Consider the following 16,996-nt stretch of genomic DNA (forward strand, 5'->3'; position numbering starts at 1 on the left):
TCGGGAGTAGCGGCGCCGCTCGGCCAAACGCCTGCGAATCATATGTAATATAACTTGTTTACACCAAGGACATTAATTATAATGTCCTTGTTTACACGCATGTACTGTGCAAAAGTTTGTCATGTTTTACACAATCGCCTGCATTGTTTATGTGTCGCTTTTCCCTGAAGTCGAGCTCACTCGTAAATGTGGGGAGGGGGGCAAAAGTACGATAAACATATCCGCGGGGAAATTGATTCGCGGCGCAAAGGTCGCCGCGGATTCCGCGAATCTAATTATACCGCGGATCTAAGTAGACTTACAGTATTCAAATAACTAAGAACACACACCATCTCACACAAACAAACACACACCGAAAAACAAGGCTCCACACAAGGAGTCAAGAAACGCTTAAGGAAACAGACTTACCAGGTGTTTCTCCAAGAAGACTTGAAGGCCAACGAGGTCCTCCCCAGGAGTCTGGAAGGACGCTGCCTGCTCTGTCATGTTCTCAAGGAACTCGCTCAGGATCTGCAGGTCCTCTGAAAAGGCCTGTGTAAGGAGGTTCTGCTGTTAGACAGGGCTGGCTCTCTCTAAACAATCTGTCTGATAATTCTGGGAGTATTTCTTATCACAGTTTAACCTTTTACACATTGAAGTAGTCGTTTGGCTACCGATTCTCTATTGGTCATTGGGTTAAGCAGCAGGGAGAAGGTTAAGTTTACTTACAGAAAGCCAAGCCATTCCTTCACTGTTCATTCTTAAAAGTACAGAATGCTTCTGTGCGAGCACAAGTTCAACGAACAACTTAGAATTTACAAGGACCGAAAGCACAATGTACATGTACGATGGAAATTCGAACGAAAGATTAATGTCTCATACTCTCATCCAAACATTTCAAACTTTCTAACTTCCATTGCCTTATGTATGCAGCCCTGTCAATTTGACGGGACAGAGCTTTAAAGTTCATCTGTGTTGGTAGAATTCACTAGGAAAAGGGATCCCAAAATTTGGCCCAATTTTTTCTTAAGACTTTGCCAAAGACAGATGTCATTCAGTCAAAAACTTCAATCCTCTGTGAGACAATTGTAGTTAATGGTAAAGATCTTTTTCATGGAGCTAAGAAGGTCTTTCATAACACCCACCTCGAACTGCTCCTTGATGGCTTCTGGAAGCAACTCCGTGACCTCAAACGTTAAAGGTTGAGCATTGACAGTCGTCTCCTCCTCCCTGACACTCTTTCTCTCCTTTGTGTTCTCCTTGTTCCCTTCTTCTCCCTTCTCTTCTTCCCCAGGAGCCTTGGGAGACACCTGAGGACCTTCTTGAGGCTTGTCTTGTGTCTCAGCCCGTGGAGTGGAGTGTTTGGGTTGCGGGAGGCGGTAGAAGACGGGGAGGGAGTTGGGAGGAGAGGAGGAGAGACACTCCCAGCTCATGTGCAGATCCTCCAAGGAGCTGACGGCTTCGTCAAGCTCATCCTCACTGCTGAAGCCACACGCTCCCCTGTTTGTGTAGATTGTTTATTGTTTATTTTGTACATAACAAGTAAATACAATAAGCAAAGAATAATGATAACTATAATGCAACTGTGCCAGGGAGGCCAGAAGCTTGAAAGCTTACATGTGGACAACATTTACGAAATTAACAACAAACAAAAAAATTGAAATCAACAACTATTAGAGTCGATTCCACATTACCGAGAGGGTGTTTGTTGCCTTTTGTTCTAACATTTGTAAAACCTTTGTAACAATCTAAGGGAGATAAGTGACTGTTTAGAACAATTTCCAACATTCATGAGATGTTCTAAATAGTTTCTGCTGTGTTCCAACATGTTAGACAAATTTCTAACATTGCACATGTTATTTGTGTTATTTTCGAAACTGTTGGAAAATAGGTTGATCATTTGTTCCTACATGTTCCAACATTATAACAACATGGTATAACTGGGTCAGTGGGATGGGAACAGGGCAATTCACACATCCCCTCAAAGTATAGGCGATTAGGCCTGGGTGCCATGCATAGACACCTGAAGACAAAAGTCTAGACGTGAAATCTAAAAATATACAGAGGCAGACAATAGAGTGTGATTAGCACCTACTTTTATGGGAGCAATAACCCAAATCTACCATTTGAAAAATGATGCAAATTGTTCCAACATGTTCGAACAGTGAAACAATCACATAGATGTTTGAAAATTGTACTAAATAAAGAGATATTTGTGAACATATATAAATAAGTTCAAACATGTTCAAACTTTCATTCTTGATTGTTTGAACAATTTAGAACTATTTTGACTGGAATAGTCTTTTATCTAAAATTGTTTGAACTCACTAGCAATATTACCTGAAAACCCTCTCGGTGACATGGAATTGACTCTATGCAAATGAAATATAATCAAATTAAGTATCATATGAAACTATCAGATCAAGTAGTGTAATAAACATAAGGGACCTAAATACAGACATAATGGTTGAAACATTGCTGACAAAAAAGGATACATAAAAAAACATAACACAAAACGAGAGTAAAGCTTTTTTCTGAGATAACAAAACACTTATGATAATGTACAAGGAAAAATTATCATAGTTTATATAACCAAAATTGATACGAGATAATTGATATGGTCGTACCTGTTGGTGACTCTAGGACTAGGAGACTCCTGAGCGGAATTCTCCGCAGATCCGCTTCCGCTGTAAAACCCGAGCCCCTTCTTCCCGAAGGAGCCGTAACCGTCGTCGTCCAAACAGCTGTTCTCCAGCTCTACCAGCGACGCCATGTACTCGTTCACGTCAATCATCAGCTCATTAAGGCTCTCGTCTGACGAGGACAGCTCCCTGCTGAGGAGGTTGTCAGGGCGACACCCGCCATGGCTGATGGAGATCGGATTACTCTGGTTCATGGTCGCCAAGGTCGTGGTTCCCAAGGTCGTCTGCGGGGAATCCCCCGGACTTGTGAGTTCGTCTGTCCGGCGCTGAAGCTTCTCGACCGCTGCGATCAGCCCCTGGGTGCTCCTCTCCGCGATGCGCCCGTGGCTGGGTTTCCGGAAGTTTGGGGATTTCGGAAACCGGTTGTCCTGGTCCATGCCTGTCCGCCGGTTGTCACACATGGTCCCACCTGGACAGAGTTTAAACCAACCGTTACAAAATTGTCCATCTATACTTGTTTTCACACAACAGTTAAAAGAAGAGCTGGTAAAAGTGGTAAACAATCCATCCACCCACCACTTGATTTGTTTAAGTCTTCTTAGACTTTGCTTGCAAGTTTTCCTTCATGGGTTTCTTTGCTTAGATAAGACTTTCATACTTTGAACAACTTGTATTTTTCGAGTAGAGAAGATATGATCAATTGATATGATTTATGTAGATGAGGATGCATACTTAAATTATGCAATGAACAAGACTCGAAAAGGTTAACATTATTTGATGAAGGTATGACGAAGGTATATGGAATGATGATGTCATACATGTACAAATAAACCACACTAACCTTCTCCCCCAGGGTGGGGGTGTGCAGTCCCCAGGGGTGGGGGTGTGCTCCCCTCCCCCAGCAGCTCCTGTAGCCCGGCCACCCTGCCCTGCAGCAGGTCCCAGAAGTACTGGATGTTCTTCAGGTCCGTCTGGAGAGCAGCGTCCGGCTCCCGGTCCACGTGTCGCTTCCCCTTCTGCAGGGCAACCTGCACGGGGATCTTGTGCTCACGGATCGTGTGTTGTAGTCTCTGTAAAACATAAACAAAACCAGTAAATAAACAAACAAGCAAACAGACTCGAAACCCTTCTGCATTTCTACCTGCACAGGAATCTTGTGCTCACGGATTGTGTGTTGTAGCCTCTGTAAAACATAAACAAAACCAGTAAATAAACAAACAAACAAACAGACTCAAACCCTTCTGCATTTCTACCTGCACGGGGATCTTGTGCTCACGGATTGTGTGTTGTAGTCTCTGTAATACATAAATAAACCCAATAAACAAACAAAAAAACAAACAAAACTTTCCATACTTTTAAAAGTGAACTGGAGCTAGAATAAGATGGATTCCAGGCTACTCCCAACCCAGCGCCGGCCTTGTTTGGTTGGGGAGTGGTCGGGAGCAAAGTTGTGGGAAGGTCCTGAATGTGTGACACTAGTACTTATGGGGCTGGGGCTTATAATAAAAGGAAAATCAGCTCGGAAACCCTGAGCACATGGACAGTGTGCTGCAGCCTCTGAAAAACAATTAAACAGCACCCAAACACAAACCATAGAATCTTACACACAGTTATGCCTGAAATTCAAGGCTTAACTTCCTCTGCTCTACCTCTGTTTTCAGGCTAACACAGATTGGCACAACAGCAGACATAATTATCAAAACAATCTCTGCAAAACATTAACAAAACCTGTAAGTTAAAAATAGAATCTAACAGAAACTGATCATTACACACTGGCATCAAAGGGAGCTGAAAAATGCACAGTTTCCTGGGATCTTAGATGTAATATGACATTTCAAATCTAACTACAGCGTTTTGAGGGTGCGGCAGGTAAGTAATGGTAGACCCAAAAAAATAAAATAATGGTATACAGAGATTACAGACCACTAAGAAGGCACTACAACAGAAAACATCAGTTACAAGTACTTGATGTTTGAAGTACACCTACAGTATTTCTGTATTATCCTTGTTTCAAACAGTACCTGTGTTCCCTCTATCCTAGGCAGAACAGAGGATTAAGTTACGGAGAACACCTGAAAATCACAAACCCAACCACGGGCACCTGGCGACGTGGGGAAAACACAAGCTACACAGCCTGGGGGCACGCAGTCGGTTAAATCGGTTAAATCAATCCCGACCACCCACTACAAAACACGGACAAGCCTGCTATTTGTAGCTGTGCAATCTAAGAATATCCTTCAAACTGCAAATGTAATTTTATATCATTTATTCAGACAAATTGAGTTAATGTGAAAGTTCTGCTATAAAAGGATGCCATAAAAGTATGACACTATATAATCATCTTCTTGTATTATAGAAACATTGTAAGCCATGTAATATGATGCCATTCACTTCATTATCCCTGTATCTTTTGACAAAAAGGCTGAGAGCAGAATAGACAAAAGAGTATACTGAAGGCAAGATACCATCATACATGTGTGTATAGTGTTGCACACAATGTAACAATGCTATAGCCCAGAGGCTATATGACCTAAAGACGCAAGACAAAGGCCTGAGTGGAAAAGTGTCCTACTTACATGTAACCTCTTCCAACATTTATCCATCAGGTCACATTATATATCAAATCAATGATTATAATACGATATCGAAAACGTATGCTAGCCCTTATTGTATTGTATTAGTAATTATGATGTTAAGTCTTATTCTATACTTCCACTTTGTGTTATGTTACCGAATTCTTGCTATACCTTGTACCATGTACAATTGTCGTGCAATAAAGTTCTTCTGTATCAGTCACCCTGAAAAACTGTGTCTAAACAGATCTCCAATACAACGTCCTCAGTATAGTGCTCAAACTGTGCATACCTGATGGATCAAACACACTGTTTTTCAAGACGGCAAATATGTGTAACCCGTCAGATAAATGTTAATGGAGGTTAGATGACTAATCATGTAGAAATATTGTACAAGCAAAGTTCACCAGCGTTGGTACCTACATGAGTACCTAGCTAGTCCCCCGACCTCTAGGTCATTGGTAATTATACAAAAGCTAAACGTTGTTTTAATAAGTGATTGGTCTTTTATTTAAACCTGGCTACAGACAGCCAGCCAAAAATTCAGTTGATGTTGTTCGTTCTGTTTGGAATGACATTTGAGCTGTTTTCTCAGAAAAATGTTATCTCGAAATCTCAGCATTCCTTGAAGGCCCAGGAGAAAGTCCTCAGTAATCAGGAAGGCACTTGATTGACATCTTAACATTTCTCAGGTGAAATCTGAGCTGCTTACGGCTCCTTTGGGAAACGCAGCACCTTACAATTCCCACAAGAAAGTGAGCGGAGAAATTGCTAGACGCTGTTCAGTGACCCAGGTATAATACAGTAACACGCAGGTGTGCTCTACAGCTATGATGCGCAGTAGCTTTCAGAATTCGAAATGCATAGGTTAGGGGGTCTGCATGCTTGGGGTTCTTCTGAATTCAGTGTAAAGCGTTGTCAGGACCCCCCCCCCCCCATGTAGACCCTATATTAAGTACTTTTTCATCGGTAAAGAAAACGCTAGCAGCACAAGGCTGAATTGTGGTTTTGACAATAGGTAAATGGTAAAGCCATATCTTAAAATAACAAAAATAGCTTTGCTCATGGCGGGGTGGAGTTAACAGTAATAATTCTTGTTTCTTTCAATGTACCTTTCTGTTCACTGTTTTCACGGTCACCTCTGTACCGTGAACTTATCATCACCGTGAAAAACCTGTCATTTATGATTCCTTCACACATCCGTTCTATAACTCACTTGGGTGAAGTTAAAGTTAATTTTGCTACGGTGAAGATAAAGTGAATTAGATGTAACATTACACAGGACTGTTTTAATGTGGCTTGTGACTGGAGGTGGTTGCCCGACCAGGTTTGCGGAAATTACCCCCTCCGGTGACCTGGGTTGTTCCAATTTTGCGCTGGCACAGTTCCACGGCGAACATTGATGGCACAATTTAACATTTCACACCAGCCTCACACCAGGCAGGATGCCAAGCCTCATCTCTGATGTTTAAACTGCACTTCAGTCGGTAAATATCACGGGTTCTTGGCTGCTAAGGTTGGTTAGTTTAAGCACCCATTTATCAAATATAACCTATACTGACTGCATGGATCTCTCTGGCAGACTACGTAGGAAATATTGCCAACATTGATGAAAAATAAATGCTGTGCTTAAGCCTGTTAATATCAAACCTTTTGTCATGTCAACGTTGGTAAGTTTAAGCAATCAATTATAAAGAATAGCTGTATGGATCCTGGTAGTGAGTTGTAGTCAGGCAGAGAGAATTTTTTGGTCATCATCCCAATTCCGATTCCCATTGACAGAAAGGTGCTAAAAAGAATCTTTTTCGCTGTGGCATACCAATTTCGGTCATCTTCGTCAAATCAGGACATTCTTATATCACTATTTTTGTTTCTTTACCCACTGATTTTTGTCGGATTGACGGAATGGTCTTAATGTAACATTTTTTCTTTGTGCACAGCAAAATTCAGTCAAATGACAGACAGGCCGATGGGGTTAGAGCCCTGCATTGAAAGCCAGACAATCTATTCCCTTGTTTCTAGGACATTGTACAGTAATAACATAGTCTCTACCAGACGTCCCATTCCAACTGGAACGAAGCTGTAGAAATCAGCCAAATAGGTATACTTGGTAGGGGGACTGAGCTTGGAAAACAATTTTTATTTCACTCAAATGGCAACTCCATGGCTAGCTTATCTGGCAAGTTATCCAACATATTTGTCAAATTTCTATCATTCCTCCAGCAACTTACTAGTAGGGAGTTTAAGGAAAATGCGGGTCGCTATAGATTCACTTCCAGATACTGTAAGAACAAAACCTTCCCCTCTGGCTCTGTCTTCATATTGTCCATCTAGTTAGACAAAATTCTCTGATTGCCGTAGCATTAAAATCTCATAAATGTCATCATAATGTCTCACAGGAAACCATCTCGAGCAGCCCAAAGAGATAATTACCGAATGAGAAGTGGGACAGCTCGGGGGCGATATTTTTCATTCTTCTACTTCATCACGTTGCCACGGTTACAGTAAGATGATGTCATCTGCATGATTATCTACATGTCAGTCGGAACTGATGAACAATCACATCAGACTAGAGATGAACTGGAAATACGTCAAGACTTATGTAAGGGAGACACCGAAAGAATTGATACTCCTTAGGCGATTAGGCCACACCAATTTGAAGCTTCATTGCAAAAATCAACATGAAAACTCGATGGAAATTCTGTTATTCCTGTTCCCTATCAACACTATACAGGTGATGACATTGTACCTAAGTTTAGTCTCTGAAGCTGATAGTACAACTACTACATTTACTACGATTTAGCATTAGATTTAATCTTAATTCATGTGGACATGAGTATGCAAATAAAGATCATTCCTAATTCACAAACGTATCATACAACAGTTACTGTAACTGTTATTACAATACAACTGTACCTAAATATAGCCCGCCCAGGCATGAACATGCAATAAACATGCATGTACTGTACACACTAACTGCTTCTAACAGGCTCCATAGGTTGCTGGAAAAATAGCTGTAATCCTGGGCCGGCTGACTCCTCTGGCATGTTATCTGTAGTCTCTACCAGACTAACTACGTACGTTGGCTATAGGGAGAATATTTGCCAGGGTTTCATTTGCAGGCTCCTAGGATGGCAGATTGGACCCTCTCTCCATAGCTGACTCCCTTAGCATACTATTTACTCTATTTGTCTACTATTTTCCAGCCATCCGCGGGGCCTGGTAGAGGCTATGCTATCTGTCTGTTTGGCCAATTTCTACTATTTTCCCAGTAACCTGGCAGAGGCTATGTCCACACAACAAACACAGCCTACATTCCTGCCTGAATATTCCACACCGCGTGCGAGAGACAGGATGATATACGATGGAAATGAGATTGCCTGACGCCCCGGAATACAGAGAGGGTAGAACAATGTACAATCCGCCTTCAAATCTACCCAAACAACTGCTTATTACAGATGAGACGACAATCACGGCAAATAGTAACCTCGTTACTACAATATCAGCACTAACAATATCAGGATTTCTCTTGGTGAAATGAAATAAGCAAAATAGAGGACAAGACAGGAGTTTAAAATACATGTGTAGCCCTCCCCAACCCTCCACCTCATCCAACTGATCATGAACCATTTCCATGTTCTCTACATCAGAAGCCAAGCCAAAAACATAAGATGTTTAGAAAATCAAAAGGGTTTTTAGATCTTGAACTGCTGTTGTATGTTCAAATCTGATTATCCCTGAAGCGACCCCGAAACCTTCTGGCACCTCTGCGATGTTTAATCATGCAGACTCCCACACACACAGACGCTGCCAGGCAGGGAGTCCCATCATGACCCGAGCTGGGCCGCTGTCCTTACCACTACCCCACCTTAAAACCTCACAGTCACATCCCGTCAACAAAACCCACCACTTACCAACAATCAGCCAGACTCTGGAGGAAGTGATCCAGGAGAAGACGGCCTGAAAGCGGGGGTTAGGAGGGAGGGATGTACAATGGGGCTGCAGCACACATGCTGGCTCCTCACACTACAGATGGAGACTGGTGCATGCATAATATCCCTTTACATCACCCAACAATGGAGCACGCTGGCTCACGCCCACAGCTAGCCTGGAAGCCAGACTGCTCCCAGGGCCTACATAGGCCAGCTCTAGGGCCTACACAGCACAACTCCTTGACTCCAGGGCCTACATAGGCCAGCTCTAGGGCCTACACAGCACAACTCCTTAACTCCAGGGCCTACATAGGCCAGCTCCTCTACTGCAGGGAAATTTTAACATTTCCGAGGGTCTAACTCAGGGATCCAGAGGGGCTGTGGCAAAATTTCCTTGGGGGGCATGTAGGCCCTGTAGCCGAGGAGCTGGCCTATGTTGGTCCTGGAAACAGTCTGGCTCCCAGGCTAGCCCCAGCTGCATCTGTGCTAGGTAATGTTCACAGTGCACAACACATGGGCAGGCTGTGATGGCCAGGTGGGCTCTCTTAGCCAACAACGCCTCTCTCTCCATAATTATGGGTAATGATATATACCAGAACACTTCACGGGTTTTAAGGAGAGGTTAGTTAAAAGCTGCATAATAACAGCACCTTGTCCAGCATGCCTGGAGCTAATCCTCTTACGAGTTCAACCGTTTCTTTCGTCAGATAATCCTGAATCCCAAATCTGTAGTCTCAACACCAGGAGTCTGAGGACACAACACAGGCAGACAGACAGATGTTACATCAAGGAAATTATTTGAATACTGAATAAGACTTTTCTTTTCCTACTTTTCCTTCAATCTTAATTCACTACAGGAACGATGTACTGTACATGTAATTAGATCATCCTTTAACGAGACACAATAAATGGGCCCTAATGATAACTCCCTACAGCTATGATGTCTGTTCTTATTTGCCCACTTTTCTTCTCCATTTCAACCTGTGATATGGTTAAAGTACCCCTTCATTAGACATAAGAAATGGGGCCCTAATTTTTAGTCCCAACAGCCCAGAAGTCTCAAAACCAGGACACAGCGCAGGCAGACAGACCGACACATAGACAGATAGATACAGGCAGACAGACACACAGACACGTCTTACTTGCCAACTTTTCTTCACCATTTCAACCTGCAACATCAATTATGCACTCCTTCATTACACATAAGAAATGGGGCCCTAATCATTAGCCTCTAATTATCAGCCTTCGTTGGTAAAAGGCGAGTATGGGAGCCCTGGAACTAACGAGGCTATCTAACTATAATTATAAGTCCCAACAGCCCAGACGTCTGTGGCTATTGGTGAAACTGTGTAGATGTTCTAACTGAAGGAGCAACATCTGGATTTGTCACAGTGACAGGAGACGCTTCCCAGACAGTGTAGGTAGCCTATGGTTAGATCGCAAGCACTGCCTGATGTTCAAATTTGTCTAATGTCTGTCTTACCAGTAAACGGTAACTGTTACGCTTCCCAAACAGTGTATGGTTAGATCTCAAGCACTGTCTGATGTTCACATTTGTCTAATGTCTGTCTTACCAGTAAACGGTAACTGTTACGCTTCCCAGACAGCGTAGGTAGCATCCCGGTTAGATCTCATGTACTGCCTACTGTTGACTTCAAATCTGTCTAATGTCTGTCCAACCAGGTGAACAGTAACTGTTACATTTGCCAGACAGCCAGTTTATCCAGTGGTTAGTGTACCTCCGATCAGCAGGTAGCAACTGTTTGCCCAGGGCTACCTGTAAACAGGTCACCATGACCTGGGTGTGTACTACTTACTAAGTTGTACAGTCATACCTGCCCAAGAAGACCACTCAGGGACCGATGAAATCTGGTCGGAGTGTGTGGACAGGTGGTCACTTTAGATAGGATTCTTATAGTCCTGTAGCCTGGAAAAATAGCAGAAATTGGCCAATAGGTGACCCACAGATTTTTGCCTATTGGACCCTCTCTCCATAGCCGACTCGCTAAACATACTATTCACTGTATTTGGCCAATTTCTACTATTTTTCAAGCGATATGCAGAGCCTGGTAGAGTCTGATAGTCTTGTGCTCTACTTATGGTATCAGATATAACCAAAATCAAAATCCCCCTCTCCAGTATATCACCATAAAAAGGCCATGTCTCTTTCACCATCTAAGTACTAATTGCCGAACTAATAGCTGTTAATTGCTCCCCTGCTGAAATTTGGTACATTACAATTATCTACTCTAATCCCTTTAATCCAGTCAAGCTCTAGGAGCAAAAGGAAAATTTTATCTTTTCAAACATTTCATTTCCTGTAGATTTACATCATTTTGTAAACATTGAAAAAATGATGAGGCAGAAACACCTGTTCAACCTGAACAAAGGTGTCTTCTTGGCATCGTCATCATCATTTCTTACGTTCTTTGCATGTTATTAATTGTCTTGGGATCTTATGGTACAGACTGAAAGATGATTAGGCATACAGGAAATGAGAAACGTGATATATAAATGACAATCATTGAACCATAATTCGCCCAGAAATAGTCTGTACCAATCCCTAGTTGCCACATGATATCAATTCAGAGCTATAGTTCCCAAGACGTCCACGTATTTATCAAAACTGAACAGTTGAAACTCAGCATAACAAAGCCCCAGCTCCTGAGCAGTACAATCCCCCTGTTCAGTCCCAGGCTGAGTTGCCCTTTGTTTACCCACAAGCTCACTTCCCCTTCCCACAACAGACCTGCTCAACTGATACCTGCAAAAAGAATACAGGCCTTGTACGCCGCCCTGTACTGCTGACAATGGGGACAGAATGGGCACGCAGATCCTTTGAAACTGTCAGTTCTATTCAGGCTGTTCTGTTCTGGACCTAAGTACATCACACGCAAGGGAGCTGTTAGCCGTGTAGTCTGTAGTGACCTTGTATACTGACTGTAAAAAAAACATGTATACTGAGTGACTATAGAAATACTGCCAAAGACTGTAGAATGGACATACAAATCCTTTGGAACTGTCAGTTCTATACAGGCTATGCTGGAGCTAAATACATCACACGCAAGGGAACGGTTAGCGGTGTAGTCTGCAGTGACCTTGTATACTGACTATAGAAATACTGGCAAAGATTATAGAATGGGCACACAAATCCTTTGAAACTATCAGTTATATACAGGCTATGCTGGAGCTAAATACATCACACGCAAGGGAACGGTTAGCGGTGTAGTCTGTAGTCACCTTGTATACTGACTATATATAGAAATACTGGCGAAGACTATAGAATGGAGACACAAAGCCTTTGAAAGTGCGCATGCCCAGCCTATAGCCTATTCCGTTCTGGAGCTACATACATCACATTTTATGATGGGAGGCACATCATCCAGCAAGGGTAAGGGTAACAGTGTAGTGACGACCTGCTACAAGTACATGTAAAACATACACCTGCGCAGTTTGGCTTCATGGTTGTCCTGTGTTTTTTTCTACTGTTCAACAAACATTACCACATTTACAACATTCTAGGAGGCATGTCAACAAGACAAACAAAATCCAAAGTCCCTACTTTATGGTGACAAAGTTTGAAATATCCAGCCAAAAACTAAACACTTCTAAGTCTGACCAATTTACACATAAGATACACTGGGAAAAATTAGCTCAATGTGAATTACATTTGCATATTACTATATATACACACAATGCATAAATTATGAGTTTCCTTCACAGAATATCATGGCAAAAGATGACAACACACCTTTCCTGCTACAAATGCTTGTTTTTCACCTCCAACTTGAACCCCACCCTGCAGTAGGCACCGCTACACAAGCCGCACACACACACAAAGCCTATAGCTGCTAACGGGCCTGTAAGTATTTCAAGCTTGAGGGGTCAAACACAAAAGCTCAGGTGTAAAGTGTCTTCACAACACCACCTTCGCACTACCTGCGTGACCTGGCCCAGGTAACCATACGTCTATCTGACTCACCTGATGACAGGTGAGCTCGTGGCTTAGCCACGGGGGCGACCGCTGTCTGATCAAGAAAGGCTTTTGTACGTCAGGATCCCTTTAAAGTTTAAAGCTGAAAGGCGTGGGCCTGCTTTCTTACATGTTGTTGCTACAGCCTATGCATTATATGTTATAGCTACTAAGGCCACACAAATACAATTCCTTGGTTTGCTGACATTCTTATGACACCAATATATCTTTAAAATCTTAGCATAAATTGTACATGCTTTTTATCTCACTCCATGTATTGTTTTTTTTGTCCTGTCTGTATGTCTGTTTGCTTGTCTGTCTGTGTCTTTTTTACATATTCTGGCTGCCCAATTTTTCTCCTTCAAAACCGCAGAAAACATTTAAGATTTTCCCTCCCTGCATCTGCTTGGAGCCAGAGAGAAAGTGTTTTTTGTGTGATGTTCCCTGGGAGATTGGAGCCAGTGAAAGTGTTTGTGTATGTTGCCCTTCAAGGTCAGCCATGTTTCCCCAAGGTTAATCCTGAAGGTCAGGAGGGTCACCGACATCATCTGTCATTGGTCCAGACTAGACAACTGAGACTAGAAGGTCACCGATGTCAAAACATGTACACAACAGATGTGTGTACTATACACTCTACTGTGTATAGTTGTACTAGTCCACTGTGTTCTGCTGCTGCAGTGGTCTAAACACTGCAATCAGTCCTTTTTCAAATCTCTCCACTTTGTCCAGTTCATCGCAAGCTCCCTTAGCTCCCATAGTTTTCTTTCTGACTGCAACGGTCCTAGCCGTCTTTCTTTCAGGTCTGCCCTCTACTATGTATTCTTGGTTGGAAAATCTTACCTCATTGAGGGTCTGCATGTTCTTTTCCATAATAAGGCGTAGGCAACCAGTTTTTATTTCCGGTAATTCGAAGGGAGCCGACCAAATTTTGAGTAATTGCCTTCCTTGAATTTATCGTACTACGTAGGGGCTTCTTCTGAATTCAGAACCCCCATGCAGACCCTCATTTATGAGAACAGAATATCAAATCAAACGAGTCATGAACTGGAAGATATGGAGGGACGCTGTGTTTGATGAATTACTTGACCTCCAGCAAAGGGTCATGGGGGAACCAGGTGTGCTTTCCCACAATCTCTTGTGTCTGTTTCTCCAGAGAGCCAGACCAATTTATTTCCTTAGTTCTCGGACATTGTAAGGTAAAAATATAACAAGTGGACATCACAAAAGTAGAGGGCAGGAAGGGAAATCTGAATATGACTGTCTCGCTCCATAAAACTGAGTGCACCAAGGCATAAGCCTGGGCCTCAGGCTTTGCTTTCATTAATTTTTCCAGTTAACAGTATATCTTTAATCATCCAAGAACCAAACATGATTTTTGCAACAAATCAAATTGGTCCAGCATAAAAAAGATTGAAGATAGCAGCCTTGCTTTGAGACAGGACCTAGTTCTACATCATGTTGCTATGATTGTATCAATTCAGGAGTACTTTGAATACAAGGCCTACCAGCATACCAGAGATACAGTAAATAAATCTCTTCATTATCTTACAGAACCGGGCCAGGGGAGCAAGGGGCCAGCCAATGCACTTAGGCAGGTACATTATCTTACATGTGTGACCATGTACTGACCCAGCAAAAATGCACCTCCTTTGTTAAAGCTGATAACGATATACAGGGTATAGGTTTCCCCTCTATTTAAAACAGCTCAGAGCGGAAGCTTGTGACTGGGGCTCATTCAAGCTAATGTGAATTAGGGCCAATTTACACACAGCTTGTCTAGATATCTGGACTGCAGATATCTGCCAGGCGACAGCTTTTTTTCTGTGTCTAAACAGGAATTTTATGGTCTTAATGAGGGTTTTTTTAGATGTCGGGAAAATTTCAGCCGACCACTCTGAAGCATTCGCCCGACAACTCAGCGGGAGTCCCCGACCGCTCCAGCCGGACATCTAAACAGAATGTGTCGCGTAGTAGACATCTGGAGGTCGGGGTTCATGCTAGTTTGCATATTTGGCGGGCGATAAAGCGGGAAAACTTTTTAGCATCAAGGACCATTTGTTCCCAAACGGACGACGGACTTCTTTCGTGATGCCAGATCGTTCGGTGGATCGGCCCTCCCCCCTCCGCCACGACAAGGGCAGCGAGTAGGAACGCAGTGTTGATTCTGACCGGTCGCTGTCGTCTTCCCCGGTACCTCAAACGCCTCTTACGCTCAACCCTTGCTTGCTGCCTCATGTTTAGCCACACGCGAGTCAGATAAAGAAAGAATACCATATTCATCATGACGAAAAACACAGGCGGTTCTCCCGCCATTTTGAAACGCGCGCAAAAGGTTAAATAGGGTCACGAGTGCAATCAGCGCGCTGCGTGAGTCCTGTGGTACTTCCTGTCGGTGTGTATAAATGCGTCCAGATATCTAAGGCTCAGATGTCGGCGGATTTTTAGATATCTGAAAAAACTCTGTATAAATTGGGCCTTATTGGATTTATCACAGATGAGTAAATGGGCACCCAGCTGTGCAAAATTAATTACAAATTCATGGCAGAAATAGAGCAATTCATTCTACCACAAACTATAAGCGTAACGTTAACACTAACATATGGAAGATTATCATCTTGCAAAATCTGTTTTTATGGTGACTTTTCGTACCCATAAATCTTTCCAGTTTACATCCAATAAAAAGGACTCCCACGGCGCTACTATGCCTGTGAACTAATAGGTCACCAACATAAAACTGGATCAATACTATCGATTCTTTCCAATAAAATTGACAGGTGGCAAGGTGGACATGTGGTTAGGATTGCTGACTTAGAAAATAAAGGTTCCTCAAGGTGTGAGTGGTTCAAACCTTACATCCCAGTCTTACACAGCTTGTACTTACTGTACAAAACTAGTGTAGGGGTCGTGTGGCGTAACGGCAGGATTTTCGACTCAGAACCAAGGGGTCCCGGGTTCGAATCTGCTGCTGCCACCGATCTTGTGCCCTTGGAACGATGTTCCCCACTCCACCCAAGTGTAAAAATGGGGTCCATTATGTGTGTGGGTCACGACATCAGCAATAGCTGCCTGTGCCCCACATTATTGCACTGTTGCAATTCCAATAAAATCTAAATCTAAAATCTAAATCTAGTGTGTTACGCCTAAAGGTTAGCGGTATAGAAAATAAAGAACCTTGTTATGGCAAATTGAATTGTTTCACCCATGCCTTCTCCCCTGTGGCACACTTTTTTCGTCCAGGTCTCCTTGGAAGACTATTTTTTATCAAAAATATCCCTCCAGCAGCCAGACAGGCAGCAGTAAAACTTAAAAGGTACTTCATAAGGTCCGAAGACATCTACACTTCTTTTTTAAGACACGAGCCTTCAAACTAACACTGTCCAGACATCAGACATACAAATGTATCAGGTACAAAGGTATTTGTTCAAAGAACACTATCAGTAGCCACAAGTTAAGATGTACATTGACATATTGGAATTGGAACAACTTTCAGATAAGATAAATGATTGTTGGTGATGATGAAATGTTGCCTTAGCACTGTTCTGAAAATCTGGGCACTGCCAGTAATACATGTAGGAGGGTGACTGAATGCAGAGGATAATTGAAGGAAGGCTATTTTTCCTTTTTTGGGCTGTTCTATACCAGTTAGTATAGTATGATAAAAAGAAAAAAGATATAAAACTGCACAGAACTATACTATAAAAGCATTAATTCTTCTTTCGTGGTAGGTGCTAAAAGAAGGTTTTCGCAAAGTTTTAAGTTCTCTGTTGAACCAATTCTGTAGTACAATAGAATGACAAAACACATATTCGCAGTGATGATGTCAAAGCAAGAGATCACCATGAAAACTGCAAAAATAATACCACCACAAACATTTACAGTTTCTTCTACAGGAGTAAT

General features: G+C 42.5%; 1 protein-coding gene across 1 annotated transcript in view; it reads right to left on the bottom strand.

The window, feature by feature from the left end:
* LOC136432070 (uncharacterized) overlaps positions 1-16,996 on the bottom strand; it is an 84,360-nt gene that overhangs the window by 59,656 nt on the left and 7,708 nt on the right. The window contains exons 2-6 of the mRNA XM_066423088.1: positions 3,875-3,916; positions 3,463-3,649; positions 2,607-3,090; positions 1,125-1,479; positions 409-531 (exon numbers count right to left, since the gene is read on the bottom strand). Of these exons, the coding sequence (XP_066279185.1) occupies positions 409-531; positions 1,125-1,479; positions 2,607-3,090; positions 3,463-3,649; positions 3,875-3,916 (1,191 nt within the window). The remainder of the gene's footprint in view (positions 1-408; positions 532-1,124; positions 1,480-2,606; positions 3,091-3,462; positions 3,650-3,874; positions 3,917-16,996) is intronic.

Source organism: Branchiostoma lanceolatum, chromosome 4 (genome assembly GCF_035083965.1).
Source record: "Branchiostoma lanceolatum isolate klBraLanc5 chromosome 4, klBraLanc5.hap2, whole genome shotgun sequence".
NCBI classification, from domain to species: domain Eukaryota; kingdom Metazoa; phylum Chordata; class Leptocardii; order Amphioxiformes; family Branchiostomatidae; genus Branchiostoma; species Branchiostoma lanceolatum.